Genomic DNA, 17829 nt, shown 5'->3' with positions numbered 1-17829 from the left:
ATGTAAGAGCGCACATGTACCAATCACATGTAAGAGTGCTAATGTGCCAATCACATGTAAGAGCGCACATGTACCAATCACATGTAAGAGCGCACGTGTACCAATCACATGTAAGAGCGCACGTGTACCAATCACATGTAAGAGTGCTAATGTACCAATCACATGTAAGAGTGCTAATGTACCAATCACATGTAAGAGTGCACATGTACCAATCACATGTAAGAGTGCACGTGTACCAATCACATGTAAGAGCGCACGTGTACCAATCACATGTAAGAGCGCACGTGTACCAATCACATGTCAGAGCGCACATGTACCAATCACATGTAAGAGCGCACATGTACCAATCACATGTCAGAGCGCACATGTACCAATCACATGTCAGAGCGCACATGTACCAATCACATGTAAGAGCGCACATGTACCAATCACATGTAAGAGCGCACATGTACCAATCACATGTCAGATCGCACATGTACCAATCACATGTCAGAGCGCACATGTACCAATCACATGTAAGAGCGCACATGTACCAATCACATGTCAGAGCGCACATGTACCAATCACATGTAAGAGCGCACATGTACCAATCACATGTAAGAGCGCACATGTACCAATCACATGTAAGAGCGCACATGTACCAATCACATGTAAGAGCGCACATGTACCAATCACATGTAAGAGCGCACATGTACCAATCACATGTAAGAGCGCACATGTACCAATCACATGTCAGAGCGCACATGTACCAATCACATGTCAGATCGCACATGTACCAATCACATGTCAGAGCGCACATGTACCAATCACATGTAAGAGCGCACATGTACCAATCACATGTCAGAGCGCACATGTACCAATCACATGTAAGAGCGCACATGTACCAATCACATGTAAGAGCGCACATGTACCAATCTGGAAATGTAGCGTACAAGGGGCTCATGTTGTATCAGCAGCACAGGAAGCTGAGGTGGCTGACACTGTTTCCATCCTCAGTAGCTGCAGCCCGTTGCTCACCGCATCATACCACACTGCACTGAGACACCAGCCTGCAGCTGTGCTCCCCCACCTTACACAATGGTGACATGGCCGATCCTGTGGACAAAGTGATACGATACTAATACGGGAATAGGTAAATTTACTAATCTGCAATATTCTCCGGATTCTTATTATTCCGATGGTGTAGCCGGTTATATCCAATCATATTTGTACGTACAAAGTGGCAACATCACACAGACCAGTCTGATCCGTGCACTGCTACCCTGTGTAAAATAACGTTATGGGACACCCCCCCCCCCCCCCACACACACACAATGGCTATAGCCAGCCCCAGACTCAAAGTGCTGGTCCTGCTTTTAGAAATTTAGGGGGTAAACCTGTTGGGGCTCCCCCAGATTTCTAAAAACCAGCACCAGGATCAAGGGCGGTCCTGGTTCCCAAAATACAGGGGACAAAATGAGTAGGGGTCCCTCGTATTTTTAGAACCAGCACCGGGCCAAATCAGCCATCAGGGTAATGCCACAGCCAGAGGAAACCATTTATACTAGTTCCCCCGGCCAAAACATCAACTCCCTGACCAGTCTGCCCAAACAAGGACCCTGGGGGAGTGGGGAACCCCCCCAATAAAGGGTCCCCTCCCCCTGCCTGGAAACCCAATAAAGGGTCCCCTCCCCCCGCCTGGAAAACCCCCAGCCCGGGGCTGTCCCCAGTGCCCCAGGGCAGTGGACACCAGGTTGACATTGTGGTGTAAAATAAGAATAAATAAACTATTGTGTTTGTTGTGGAACTACAAGTCCCAGGAAGCCTCCCACACATGTTAATGTTTAACACAGGATTCCTATGGAGGCATGACTAGCCATGGAGCCCGCTGTTGATTGGCTGAGGGAGGACCCAGTGTCTGATGTCACTGGGGTCTCCCCCAGTTCTAGGGAGGAGCCGCAAGTGTAAACAAGCCCTTGCGGCTTCTCCAGTTCATAGTACAAATTGTGCGTTTTCTTTTTTAAACACCGTGGTTTCTACATGGGCCAAAGAGGACGCGATCTACGCCGGAGGCCCTGGTGAGTATAATTTGCTTTCCCCGGTTACCTGATTTGATTCTACTGGAGAAGAGGCCGTGCCTAGATAGACCCTATAGTTGAGTTCGGATGACTGATTGTGGTATGAATTAAAGTTTTATTTCTCTTATGTGCGTGTTTTTATTTCACTATTGGTTTTATTGTAGAACTACAACTATCAGCGGACCCTTTAATTCCTCCCATGCTGGGAATTGTGGTTTTCCAAGTCCCTGCATCAGGGGAGACTTGCTGGGACTTGTAGTTCCACAACAAACATTCTATTTTTACACCACAATATCAACCTGGTGCCCACCTCCCTGGGGCACTGGGTTCATCCTAGAGGGGCGCCCCTTTATTGGGGTGTCCCCACTCCCCCAGTGTCACTGTCCAGGGTGACCAGTCATGGGGTTAATGCTTTGGCCGAGGGAACTAGTATAAATAAGATTCCTCCGGCTGTGGTATTACCATGCTGGCTGTTTGGGCCCAGTGCTGGCTGTCAAAATATGGGGGATCCCTATTCATTTTGTCCCCTCTATTTTTGGAACCAGGACCAGCCCATGAGCCTGGTGCTGGTTTTAGAAATCCTGGGGTACCCCAACTTGTTTGCCCCCTCTATTTCTAAAACTAGGACCGGTTCTTTTAGCCCGGGGCTGGTTATAGCCGTGGGGAAGACCCCACATAGGGCCTTATAGGGCCTTATAGGCCTCATAGGGCCTTATTCTGGTTGGTGCGGCCGGGCCGTACGCGTACGTTCCGGGGTTTTTTATGATCTGCGCATGCGTACATTCGCTAATGCGCAGGCGCGACCACTCACCAACGCTTACGGACGGGTCTCTACGTGCGAAAAAACCTGTACGCGAGTGTACGGTATTGGGGGCGGCATAGGGGCGTGAAGAGGGGAGCGGCCGAAATAATGAGGGAAAATGGGCGTAAATATGGGCGTACACGGGGGTGTGCACCAAAAATGAGCGGTGCTACTACCGCACGATCGACTAAGGCACCGTTCATTTCGGACACAAAACAGGCGGCCGCCAACCGCCAGCTCAAACCACCCCTACAGATACCGCATGCCAGCGTGCGGCTGAGTTGGCTAATTAACGCTGATTAGTACTCAAACACATACACCTGAATGTAATAACCAATGCTGCAGTCTATTAAGTCCAAACCATGATTTCACTACCTGCAAGCCACACACAGCACTCAAACACATTGGAAGCTTATGTTTCTATACTTCTCCACATTTAAAGGTTTGTTTAATTTAAGGTAAGAATCTTTGTAAGACCTGCTTATATATGCTAAGGTAGGGATTTGTTAAACAGTTATACACATTCACTACGTGCTTTCATAGACTTTACACAGTAGCACACTCAATCTACACAAGTCGACATGTGTCAACGTGTTCACTCTAATACAAACATAGGTTTTGTATTTATGATACAATAACATAAACCACATCTAACACCTACAAAGGATGTTTCAGCAATGTTTGAAGCCCATGACCACTATTTTGCACACAATCTTTGTATAGTACCCAAAATACAGAACTGTACCACTATCTGATCTGCTATGAATTGGATTTTACTACACTCTGGATGTAAGATGCCACCAATAACATTATTGCACTCACATCTCTCTAACAAAGGATTCCTACATCTGCTTATGATACTGTCAAATCATATATATGTAAAAACTTATACATGTTAGTTCACAAGCAATTTTATCATGTTTGGCCCATTCACACATCTTTTTTTAGGGAGGACACATATGCATTCCTACACAAATTTACCTTTTCACCCTTGTTTGTCTGCCTCACCCACTCCATGAGGAAAGCATTGTTCTGGACCTGCTTTTACCTACTACTGTAGGAGCTACCTCACCTGCACACAAACTGCTTTCTCACCTATTAAGTTGCTCTGCACATGTGCTGACACAAACTAATTAGCAGGGAAAAGTTGGATAGGAACATGGGAATGGCCATGGAGAGGGTTACACATGGGAAACTTCGACCACACTTCAACAAATGTTCAAAAATACCCTGGTCAGTAAGTACACATAAATCTAGTATTTGTTTCACACAAGAAATTACACATACAACAATTTTGATTAAATTGGTAAAAGAAATTTATTTGCTGTTCAGCATCACAGCTTGACACTTTAATGTCAGAAATCAAATAAACAAATCAAATAGACACAAAAATAAAAAAACAGCCAGAACAAGAGGTTGCATATCTCCAAACATGTGTTACCCTGCAAATGCAATGGTGAAAGAAATGGGGACACCAGAATACATACTGCAACAACCAGGGTGAATACTAAGCAAGATACACACCACCAAAAATTTATCCTGCATTTGTAGAGGTCAAAATAAGAACTTTAATGCCCATGGCACGCAAATGGATAGATGGCCAACTCAGGAAGTGGATGTCCAGTGCACTTTAAACATTTGGGGTCCAACCACAGAGGAAGTGAACCAGGTCTCATTATTTGGGCCCTTTTTTCCCCCTTTTAGATGGGGCCTTGGGGACAGGGGCCTTTGGGTCAGCTGGCTTGCGGCGTCTTCCCCTAGTGGACACAGGAGGGTCAGCAGAGGTGGAAGGTTGGGGAGCAGCTTGGGGTGGGCCAGCAGATGGGGGATTGTCCCTTAGGGACCTGGCGGTGGTCAGCTGCTCCGCAAGAAGTTCATTCTGGCGGCTGAGGTGTTGGCCAATGCTTAGCATGCCAGCCGCCAGAGTGTCATTAATGCGGTTCAAGGCCTCACACTGCAGCCTGTTTGTGGCCTTCCACTCATCAAAAAATTCCCCAAACTGCTGCTGACGGAGCGCGGCATCCACCCCTTGCTGCTCGATCCTCTACAGCATCACCATCACGCTCTCATCCCATGTCTCCTGTGGCTGGGGCTGGGGGTGTCTTCTTGGTGGAGGCTGGACCACTCGCTCCACCTGTGGCTCTGCAGAGGAAGATGCTGCCGGTACATCCTGGGTTTCTGCTTCTGCTAGGATAATAATTGAAAAAAATGTCACCAACACATACGCACTAAAAAATCTCTTTCAAAATACAATGCATTACTGTGACTTACCATCAAAAGGAGCATCAAAGACCTCCGCCGGGAGCTCACTGTCCATATTGGAGATCCCCCTGACCTCGCCCACATCAATCACGTCCAAGGCGTCCTGCTCCAGGGGGGTATACTCCAAATGATCGGGCATAGGACCTCTCCCGGTGGACATGCTGTGGTTGTACCGGTCAGTCATCTTCCTCTTCATTGCCGTTTTGAAGTCAGTCCACCTACAAGTTTAAAAATACAAATATCACCATGAGATATGTGCACCACTGTGCTACGTGTAGGGTTACCACCTAGTCCCTTTAATTCCGGACACATGTTACTTACACAGGTTCTGTGGCAGTTTAAAATTAGGTGAAGTGGAGTCTTGAAGTCAGCCAGCCACAGAACCTGTGTAATTAATATGTGTCCGGAATTAAAGGGACTAGGTGGTACCCCTAGCTACGTGACATTTCCTAGTGTGGGTGATCTTATGTTTTTTAGCCATATGTGTCCCACACACACATTCATGTCTCCATTAGGAGGCATTTCAGTGTCTCATCACATTCATTAGGCCACTAAATGCACATACATACATCACTATGCAGAAATGACATCATCCATGGCCAAATTATGCACCTCCACCTGTTGTGAAACTACACATTCCACCATAGCTTGACAATGTGGTTATTATGGAGTAATTTAACTATGGGATGGCATACTGGGATGTGTAGTTTCTCACCAGCTACATGTGCACAGTTTGCTCATTCTTGTTTCAGTAGCATCATATGGAACATGTTACAACAACTCTTTCAAAAACACACTTTCTCTTGTCCCATCACATACTTCACATGAGCAGAACTGTGCCCATAACCTCACATCACACCAATGGTGCATGTTTCATATATCAATGTGGGTTATTAGACATGGTTGTGTTCACATGTGACATTGAAGTGTAGCACTATCTACAAACACACCTTTCTATTAGTCTCAAAACATACATGTAACATATGTACACACATATGACATCAGGGGGACAAAGACCAGGGCAATTTTTCAGCAGTCTCCAGCAGGAACTGAGGCCCTTATTCTAGTTCACTCTTTCTGCCCAAATATTTCTTTGATGGACAAAACCATGTGCACTGCAGGTGAGGCAGGTGTAAAACCCCACCCAAATCTGATTATCTCTGCACAAGTAACACCTGCCTCACCTCCAGTGCACATGGTTTTGTCCATCTAATAAATATTTGGCCAGAAAGAGTGAACTAGAATAAGGGCCTCAGTTCCTGCTGGAGCCTGCTGAAAAATAGCCCTGACAAACACACTAACCTTTTCTTCACCGCGTCCCAATTTCTGACCACTGGTGCCACCTGGTTCACTTCCTCTGTGATCTTGTCCCAAAGTTTTCTCCTTGCACTGGCACCCGGCTTCCTGGTTGGCAATTCAATCCATTCGCGTGCCCTGGGCACTAGAATTCGCATTTCAGCCTCTACAAATGCAGGGTTTCTCTTTCTGGTGGTGGTATCCTGCTCAGTCCTCACCCTAGATGTTGCAGCTCGTTTTCTGGTGGCCCCAGTTCTCTCACCATGCACCTGCTGGGTCACACCTGTTTGGAGAGATGCAACCTCTTGTTCTGGCTGGTTGCTTGGCCCTTGTGGAGCTGGTGGAGGTTGAACAGGGCCTGTTACTGAGGGGCCCGCTTGGCCTTGGGTCCTCCTTGTCCTCTCCTGCTCCCTCTGCCTCAACCTTTCCAGCAAGGATTCTGCTCTGGCTCTCTGGAGAGCGTCCTCAGCTGCGGAATCCTCTGAACTAGACATGTTTGCAGCAATTGTGGCCTGCATCTGACTGAATATTTATATGTTAATCTCCCGCCATGAACAAGGGGGCGTATATTTTTTCCCGCAATTGACTTGCTAATTTACGCCGATATTTCCCGCCGATAACTGCCGCTTAAATTACGCAGGTCTCCGCGCACCTGATCAATCACCTGTATATGCACATACACAGGTTGTGGAGCATTGTGTTCTGCATCGTGAAATGTGTGCACCTGTCATTCCAATGATGAGTGTTGTCAGCTGGTATCTGTTGGAGTTCGTGTATGCTTTGTGAGTCACATTTCAAAACATCACGTTATAATGCTTTCCTTACATATGTAATGAGTCTGAAATTGTCATACACCAACATGTTGCATTGTGCCCCTTTAAGCAGCGTATTTGTAAGTAGACGCTTGCGTGTATTAATTTCCGCACACTGTATATACAGTACGTCTCTCCATGGAAAACGGTGTATTGTGCCCCCTTTAAGCAGCGTATTTGTGAGTAGACGCTTGCGTGTATTAATTTCCGCACACTGTATATACAGTACGTCTCTCCATGGAAAACGGTGTATTGTGCCCCCCTTTAAGCAGCGTATTTGTAAGTAGACGCTTGCGTGTATTATTTTTCGCACACTGTATATACAGTTCCTCTCTATACATTGAATGCATGCTGTTGGTTTTGGTCTGTGTATATCGGAACGGTCCGCGTAAGTTTCTATTCGCATCCAGTTTGTTAATGTAAGAAGGATTAATAAAGTTAATACCAAACAAACAATTTTTTACACTAATCAGCAAGCACCAAAAGTGATATATGTACCTGCAATTAATAACTGCGCCATTGCCACCATGACTTCAACCAGGGCTAGGGCGTTTTCTACCCAGGAGCTATTGGCCTTGGTTGAGGTCATGGACCGCCGCCTGGGGCCCAGGGGCCCTTATGTGTCAAATAATGACAAGCGGCGGGCATATAATGCTGCCCGCCGGCTAATTTTCGCCCGGACCGGCGTGGATAGGAACCTGGGACAACTTGAGCGGCGCTGGTCTGACCTGCGCCGGCGGCAGCCAGTGTTGCTATGCTCACTTCGCCGCCATATTGCCCGATGTAAGTTTTTATTTACTAGTATGCCTGCGTTTTTTTGCAAATGTTTTCTGTACTTTTTATAAATATGTTCCTGAGTATGTGGGTGTATAGGGGGTGTATATGGGGTGTATATGGGGTGTATATGGGGTGTATAGGGGGTGTATAGGGGGTGTATAGGGGGTGTATATGGGGGTGTATATGGGGTGTATAGGGGGTGTATATGGGGTGTATAGGGGGTGTATATGGGGTGTATATGGGGTGTATAGGGGGTGTATAGGGGGTGTATAGGGGGGGTTTAAGTAGTTGCTCAGTTTTTGGGTGTAGCATATCAATTAGTTTGCATGATAAATGTCTGAAATATAACAGCAATGATAATTTGGAAGGTTATGAGCATGACTAATGTGAATTTTTCTTTCCCCCTTTTTTATGCAACCCAATCTTCGATTTCGATGTCATCAACATGAACATTTCAGCACGGGCAAGGGCACGCATGGAAGCCCGGGAGCAGGCAGCCCGGGACCAGGCAGCCCAGGAGCAGGCAGCCCTGGAGGAGGAAGAGGAGGAGGAGGAAGAAGAGGAGGAGGAAGAGGAGGAGGAGGAAGAAGAGGAGGAGGAAGAGGAGAAGGAGGAAGAGGAGGAGGAAGAGGAGGAGGAGGAAGAAGAGGAGGAGGAAGAGGAGAAGGAGGAAGAGGAGGAGGAGGAAGAAGAGGAGGAGGAAGAGGAGAAGGAGGAAGAGGAGGAGGAGGAAGAGGAGGCCGAGACAATGGCTCAAGCTTGGGCCCACACAATTTCCCCATCCCCTTCCCCCACCCCCTCCCCAACCCCCACCCCCACCCCCTCCCCAACCCCCACCCCCTCCCCAACCCCCTCCCCCACCCCCACCCCCTCCCCACCCCATTTCCTACCCCCCTACACCTCTCCACCACCCACCCCCAAACCTCTCCAATCCCCACTCACACCCACTACCTCTATCCAAATTCCCATCCCATCCCCCTTGCTCCTGATCCCCCCAACCACCGCACAGCCAACCAGCGGCGACCAGGATGGCTCAAGTAGCCGTAAGTAAATAATGTGTCTAATGTTTACCTACACATTTCTACACATAAACAATCACAACAACCACATATGTGTATCCAACATCAACATTAGTTGCAACATATCACTGCAGGGCGACCATGAGGTGTGTCCAGTGGCGTAACTATACCTCCGCAGCCCCCGCGGTGGCGGGGGGGCGCAGAGAAATTGGGGGCGCCGCCGGGGGGGCTGCGGAGGTATAGTTACCTGTGGTCTTCGTCTCGCCCGGCTCTCTGCCCGGACCTGCCTGACGTCACGGTCCCGGCCGGCTCCTGCTGCAATGAAAACTGACTATTATAAAATGGCTGCCCCCATACTGCAGACAGTTTTCTGTCTGCAGTATGGGGGCAGCCATTTTCTAAGAGTCAGTTTTCATTGCAGGAGCCGGCCGGGACCGTGACGTCAGGCAGGTCCCGGCAGAGAGCCGGGCGAGATGCAGACTGCGGGGACAGGTAAGTGTGAGAAGGGGGGTCAGGTTAGGTGGGGGGGTGGCGGGTGGCGGGCGGGGGAGGGGGCGCCGAAAAAACATCCGGCGGGGGGGGCGCTGAAAACCTAGTTACGCCCCTGGGTGTGTCCTGTCCTTCTCCAGGAACAAGGGTCCCCTTGGTGGTTTTTTTGAGTGTGGCCATGCCTCACCCCTTGAATAATTGACATAACAGTACATCCAATGAGATATCCGACATTAGTGGTGTGGTAGTAATGTGGCTCCAGGTGTTGGGTAACTCCAGTTCCCAGCATGATGTGCAACATAAATGTAGAGATTGTTTTGTTAATAGTGTGTGAGGCCATGCGGATGCATGCTTTACAAACATAGCTGTAGGCCTATAATTTGTACAGCAATGTCCTAAATTTAAAATAGTAAGGAGTGCTTAAGCCACAACAATGTCATAACCCTTAAATAGCACAGCCTAATTGTGAGGTTAGAGGACAGTCCCCCAAAACCAAACTACCAATTGGGTCTCAGCATACATACATTCAAGAAGGAGTAATTGAATTAATGTTATTTACTATGTACAGTATGTGTGTGTTAACATATTATTTTTTAGTACTGTGTTTACAGCAGACCCATCTTCAATGTAGTTTCTAAATGTATGTGGCCTTCACACATAACTCTGAACTTTTTATTATGTACAAATACAACAAACATTTGTGTATGTTATATATTAATTTTTTGTTTTATCCCTTCATTACAGACACTGAACAGCAGCAGGAGGAGGTGGCAGCCCTAATGCGGGAGATCATCCTCACCCTCCTGTACCTCCAGATCCTGTTTGGCCTTCTGGAGGCCCGCATTTAATTTTTTTTTATCCCCCCCCCCCTTATTATTTTTGTTCTAAATAAAAGTTTATGTACAGTTCGAAATTGCCTGTGTTTTTAATCAGAAATAGGTTAGAGGGCTTGTAAGGGTAGGTACATACAGATGTGTACTGTACGTTATACTTGTAATTTGAGGTGAGGGGTAATGATTGATGTGTGAATGTGTGTGTTTTTGAGTAAAATAACACATAGTGAAAATGCATGAATGTTTAATGTTGTTAGATTAAAACATCACACATAACATCAGGGTAGGTATACATGTTACACATTGTGGACAAAGTAATTATGGACATAATTTAGTACATATACAGAAACACCAACATAACTTGATTTAAAAGTAACAGCAATATGGGGACACATAGATAGTGATTAAAATGCCACATTAGAACATAACAAATATACATGTAATGAGGGTTAAAATGTTGTTTTATTAGGGTCTTTATTAAGGTAGACAATTGAGTTAATAGAAAACAATAATTGAATAACAATTAGAATAATTAATTAATTGTCTGATTAGTAGTTGAGAGGCAAGATTTGCAGGTCCATATATGTGAAGGGTATGCCAGCGTACACGGACGTACGCTCACTCTCACGAGCGGTGACATAAGCTGAGTTTTCCATTGAAAACAATAGGGACCCGTCCGTGCAAGCTGGCGTACGCTCAGATCTCCGCAAGAAGTCGGTGGGAAGACGGACGAAAGACGTCCGTAAACGGCGCCGTACGCTCAGTTGTACGCCTGTTGTCGGAGTGCAAGGACTGGGCCGTCCGCGTACGTTGCCGTACGCTCATTTGTACGCCACTCCCCTTCTACGTTGTTTCTGCCCGTACGTAAGCGGCTGAGTTGTGGGTGGACTTAACCCCAACGGCCGCGTACGGCCAGCGTACGTTAATAGCGTACGTACGCACGTTTGGCCGCTCCGATCAGAATAAGCTCCTTAATTATTTACATTTTACATTTTTTTTACACACTGCATCCTGCATGGATCTGACTGATATCACTGGTATTACTGATCTGACTGATATCACTGGTATTACTGATCTGACGGATATCACTGGTATTACTGATCTGACGGATATCACTGGTATTACTGATATCACTGGTATTACTGATCTGACTGATATCACTGGTATTACTGATCTGACGGATATCACTGGTATTACTGATCTGACTGATATCACTGGTATTACTGATCTGACTGATATCACTGGTATTCCTGATCTGACTGATATCACTGGTATTACTGATCTGACGGATATCACTGGTATTACTGATCTGACGGATATCACTGGTATTACTGATCTGACGGATATCACTGCTATTACTGATCTGACTGATATCACTGCTATTACTGATTTGACTGATATTACTGATCTGACTGATATCACTGCTATTACTGCTATTACTGATCTGACTGATATCACTGCTATTACTGATCTGACTGATATCACTGCTATTACTGATCTGACTGATATCACTGCTATTACTGATCTGACTGATATCACTGCTATTACTGATCTGACTGATATCACTGCTATTACTGATCTGACTGATATCACTGGTATTACTGATCTGACGGATATCACTGGTATTACAGATCTGACGGATATCACTGGTATTACTGATCTGACGGATATCACTGGTATTACTGATCTGACTGATATCACTGGTATTACTGATCTGACAGATATCACTGCTATTACTGATCTGACGGATATCACTGCTATTACTGATCTGACTGATATCACTGGTATTACTGATCTGACGGATATCGCTGGTATTACTGATCTGACGGATATCACAGGTATTACTGATCTGACGGATCTGACGGATATCACTGGTATTACTGATCTGACGGATCTGACGGATATCACTGGTATTACTGATATGACGGATATGACTGATCTGACGGATATCACTGGTATTACCGATATGACTGATCTGACTGATATCACTGGTATTACTGATATGACTGATACGACTGATACGTCCAGGCTTCAGCCAAATACGGCTGGAAAATGAGGAGTATTTTCCAGCCGTATTTTTGGGTTAATTACACACGGCTGGTTAGTAAATTCAGAATCACTATTTGAATGAATGGCGATTCCAATTCGTCTTCTTTTGACGTCCGTATACGGATATGATTGGATACGAATACGGCCAGTCATAGCCATTTGTAGATTAGTACATTTCCCCCAATGACCATTCTCCTTGCTATGGGCTTACGTTATATGGTTACCTACAGTATATGGCATCACAGAGCAGTGCAGACTGAGGCACTTGCTCTCTGTATATTTTCCATGACAGAAAGTGATGAGATGTTTCCCCTATTTCCTCCTCTTTTACCTCTTTATATTCCCTACTGTATATGTTACGTCTATCTATCCCTGATAAGACTGTGCCCCTCTGTTACTGTATCTATATCTGGCCACTGTCATCGGTATACAGACGCTGCCACTATCACATCACACAGGAGTATCCGGCATACATGATACGCCCTGTCCGAGAGATGTTACTGTATCTATATCTGACCACTGTCACCAGTATACAGACACTGCCACTATCACATCGCAAAGGAGAATCTGATATACATACGCCCTGCCCGAGAGATGTTACTGTATCTATATCTGATCACTGTCACCGGTATACAGACACTGCCACTATCACATCGCACAGGAGTATCCGATATACATACGCCCTGCCCGAGAGATGTTACTGTATCTATATCTGACCACTGTCACCGGTATACAGACACTGCCACTATCACATCGCACAGGAGTATCCGATATACATACGCCCTGCCCGAGAGATGTTACTGTATCTATATCTGATCACTGTCACCGGTATACAGACACTGCCACTATCACATCGCACAGGAGTATCCGATATACATACGCCCTGCCCGAGAGATGTTACTGCATCTATATCTGACCACTGTCACCAGTATACAGACACTGCCACTATCACATCGCACAGGAGAATCCGATATACATACGCCCTGCCCGAGAGATGTTACTGTATACAGACGCTGCCACTATAACATTGCACAGTAGTATCCGATATACATACGCCCTGCCCGAGAGATGTTACTGTATCTATATCTGACCACTGTCACCGGTATACAGACACTGCCACTATCACATCACACAGGAGTATCCGGTATACATACACCCTGCCCCAGAGATGTTACTGTATCTATATCTGACCACTGTCACCGGTATACAGACACTGCCACTATCACATCGCACAGGAGTATCCGGTATACATACGCCCTGCCCCAGAGATGTTACTGCATCTATATCTGACCACTGTCACCGGTATACAGACACTGCCACTATCACATCGCACAGGAGAATCCGATATACATACGCCCTGCCCGAGAGATGTTACTGTATACAGACGCTGCCACTATAACATTGCACAGTAGTATCCGATATACATACGCCCTGCCCGAGAGATGTTACTGTATCTATATCTGACCACTGTCAACGGTATACAGACACTGCCACTATCACATCGCACAGGAGTATCCGATATACATACGCCCTGCCCCAGAGATGTTACTGCATCTATATCTGACCACTGTCACCGGTATACAGACACTGCCACTATCACATCGCACAGGAGAATCCGATATACATACACCCTGCCCCAGAGATGTTACTGTATCTATATCTGACCACTGTCACCGGTATACAGACACTGCCACAATCACATCGCACAGGAGAATCCGATATACATACGCCCTGCCCCAGAGATGTTACTGTATCTATATCTGACCACTGTCACCGGTATACAGACACTGCCACTATCACATCGCACAGGAGTATCCGATATACATACACCCTGCCCGAGAGATGTTACTGTATCTATATCTGACCACTGTTACCAGTATACAGACACTGCCACTATCACATCACACAGGAGTATCCGATATACATACACCCTGCCCCAGAGATGTTACTGTATCTATATCTGACCACTGTCACCAGTATACAGACGCTGACACTATCACATCACACAGGAGTATCCGATATACATACGCCCTGCCCGAGAGATGTTACTGTATCTATATCTGACCACTGTCACCGGTATACAGACACTGCCACTATCACATCGCACAGGTGAATCCGATATACATACGCCCTGCCCGAGAGATGTTACTGTATACAGATGCTGCCACTATAACGTTGCACAGTAGTATCCGATATACATACGCCCTGCCCGAGAGATGTTACTGTATCTATATCTGACCACTGTCACCGGTATACAGACACTGCCACTATCACATCGCACAGGAGTATCCGGTATACATACGCCCTGCCCGAGAGATGTTACTGTATCTATATCTGACCACTGTCACCAGTATACAGACGCTGCCACTATCACATCGCACAGGAGTATCCGATATACATACACCCTGCCCGAGAGATGTTACTGTATCTATATCTGACCACTGTCACCGGTATACAGACACTGCCACTATCACATCGCAAAGGAGAATCCGATATACATACGCCCTGCCCGAGAGATGTTACTGTATCTATATCTGATCACTGTCACCGGTATACAGACACTGCCACTATCACATCGCACAGGAGTATCCGATATACATACGCCCTGCCCGAGAGATATTACTGTATCTATATCTACCACTGTCACCGGTATACAGACACTGCCACTATCACATCACACAGGAGTATCCGATATACATACTGTATGCCCTGCCCGAGAGATGTTACTGTATCTATACCTGACCACTGTCACCAGTTTACAGATGCTGCCACTATCACATCGCACAGGAGTATCCGGTATACATACACCCTGCCCGAGTGATGTTACTGCATCTATATCTGACCACTGTCACCGGTATACAGACACTGCCACTATCACATCACACAGGAGTATCCGATATACATACGCCCTCCCCGAGAGATGTTTCTGTATCTATACCTGACCACTGTCACCGGTATACAGACACTGCCACTATCACATCGCACAAGAGTATCCGGTATACATACGCCCTGCCCCAGAGATGTTACTGTATCTATATCTGACCACTGTCACCGGTATACAGACACTGCCACTATCACATCGCACAAGAGTATCCGGTATACATACGCCCTGCCCGAGTGATGTTTCTATATCTGACCACTGTCACCAGTATACAGACACTGCCACTATCACATCGCACAGGAGTATCCGGTATACATACACCCTGCCTGAGAGATGTTACTGTATCTATATCTGACCACTGTCACCAGTATACAGACGCTGCCACTATCACATCGCACAGGAGTATCCGATATACATACACCCTGCCCGAGAGATGTTACTGTATCTATATCTGACCACTGTCACCGGTATACAGACACTGCCACTATCACATCGCACAGGAGAATCCGATATACATACGCCCTGCCCGAGAGATATTACTGTATCTATATCTACCACTGTCACCGGTATACAGACACTGCCACTATCACATCACACAGGAGTATCCGATATACATATGCCCTGCCCGAGAGATGTTACTGTATCTATACCTGACCACTGTCACCAGTTTACAGATGCTGCCACTATCACATCGCACAGGAGTATCCGGTATACATACACCCTGCCCGAGTGATGTTACTGCATCTATATCTGACCACTGTCACCGGTATACAGACACTGCCACTATCACATCACACAGGAGTATCCGATATACATACGCCCTCCCCGAGAGATGTTTCTGTATCTATACCTGACCACTGTCACCGGTATACAGACACTGCCACTATCACATCGCACAAGAGTATCCGGTATACATACACCCTGCCCGAGTGATGTTTCTATATCTGACCACTGTCACCGGTATACAGACACTGCCACTATCACATCGCACAGGAGTATCTGGTATACATACACCCTGCCCGAGTGATGTTTCTATACCTGACCACTGTCACCGGTATACAGACACTGCCACTATCACATCGCACAAGAGTATCCGGTATACATACACCCTGCCCGAGTGATGTTTCTATATCTGACCACTGTCACCGGTATACAGACGCTGCCACTATCACATCGCACAGGAGTATCTGGTATACATACAGAGCATTGGTTCGATCATTCAGATAAGTGACAATGTTCTCAGCGATACAGAATAATGATCCAACCTTTCAGCTTTCTACCTCCTGAGTCTATTATTACTAAATATTATGTATAATGTGCCACAAGTTCATATGGCCGTCTGTGTCATGGCTATGTAATGTGACTGCACTTCACATACTAAAGTAACATGTAATATACTGTAGGTCACATGCAGCTCGGAGTTCTGTCCGTCTTAAAACATCATAGGAATATATATATATATATATATATATATACACACACACAGACACACACACACTGTATGACTGTATGGGAGAGGGTGCATCCTGTTTTTGTGTTTCCCCTATGAAGCTTATTACGATGAGCCACAAGAAGCCACAGATACCACTAGTCCCACTGACTCCTGACCTGTTCTCCTTACCTGGGATGGGGAGGGGACAGAGGCCGAACCAGATGCAGAGAAGTACAGGACCCTGGAGCTCCATGACCGGCTGCCAGTGGGAGAACTCAGGTACGTGGTGTCTGACTGTAGCTGAAGAGGAAGAGGAGGAGACCTACATGTCCTTGTCACTGACACTGAGCATAATGTCACTGAGAACTGTCCCTGGTGCAGGTGTAGTATACTGTCCTTCTCCATTTATCCTCATGTAGTATACTGTCCTTCTCCATTCATCCTCATGTAGTATACTGTCCTTCTCCATTCATCCTCATGTAGTATACTGTCCTTCTCCATTCATCCTCATGTAGTATACTGTCCTTCTCCATTCATCCTCCTCATGTAGTATACTGTCCTTCTCCATTCATCCTCCTCATGTAGTATACTGTCCTTCTCCATTCATCCTCATGTAGTATACTGTCCTCCTCCATTCATCCTCATGTAGTATACTGTCCTTCTCCATTCATCCTCATGTAGTATACTGTCCTTCTCCATTCATCCTCACGTAGTATACTGTCCTTCTCCATTCATCCTCATGTAGTACACTGTCCTTCTCCATTCATCCTCATTTAGTATACTGTCCTTCTCCATTCATCCTCAGGTAGTATACTGTCCTTCTCCATTCATCCTCCTCATGTAGTACACTGTCCTTCTCCATTCATCCTCATGTAGTATACTGTCGTTCTCCATTCATCCTCATGTAGTATACTGTCCTTCTCCATTCATCCTCCTCATGTAGTACACTGTCCTTCTCCATTCATCGTCATGTAGTATACTGTCCTTCTCCATTCATCCTCATGTAGTATACTGTCCTTCTCCATTCATCATCATGTAGTATACTGTCCTTCTCCATTCATCCTCATGTAGTATACTGCCCTTCTCCATTCATCCTCCTCATGTAGTATACTGTCCTTCT

At 46.2% G+C, this 17829-nt stretch overlaps 1 protein-coding gene across 1 annotated transcript in view; it reads right to left on the bottom strand.

Moving 5' to 3' along the window:
* LOC146053820 (T-cell surface antigen CD2-like) overlaps nucleotides 1–16997 on the bottom strand; it is a gene marked incomplete at its 3' end in the record, with an annotated part of 22472 nt that extends 5475 nt beyond the window's left edge. Inside the window, exon 1 of the mRNA XM_083168032.1 lies at nucleotides 16899–16997. Coding sequence (XP_083024158.1) covers nucleotides 16899–16962 — 64 coding nt within the window. The remainder of the gene's footprint in view (nucleotides 1–16898) is intronic.
* Nucleotides 16998–17829: the final 832 nt, after the last annotated feature.

Source organism: Crinia signifera, unplaced genomic scaffold (assembly GCF_055691185.1).
Source record: "Crinia signifera unplaced genomic scaffold, ASM5569118v1 HAP2_SCAFFOLD_212, whole genome shotgun sequence".
Classification (NCBI taxonomy): Eukaryota; Metazoa; Chordata; class Amphibia; order Anura; family Myobatrachidae; genus Crinia; species Crinia signifera.
Note: the sequence above shows the minus strand (reverse complement) of the source record. Positions and strands in the feature narration are given on the sequence as shown.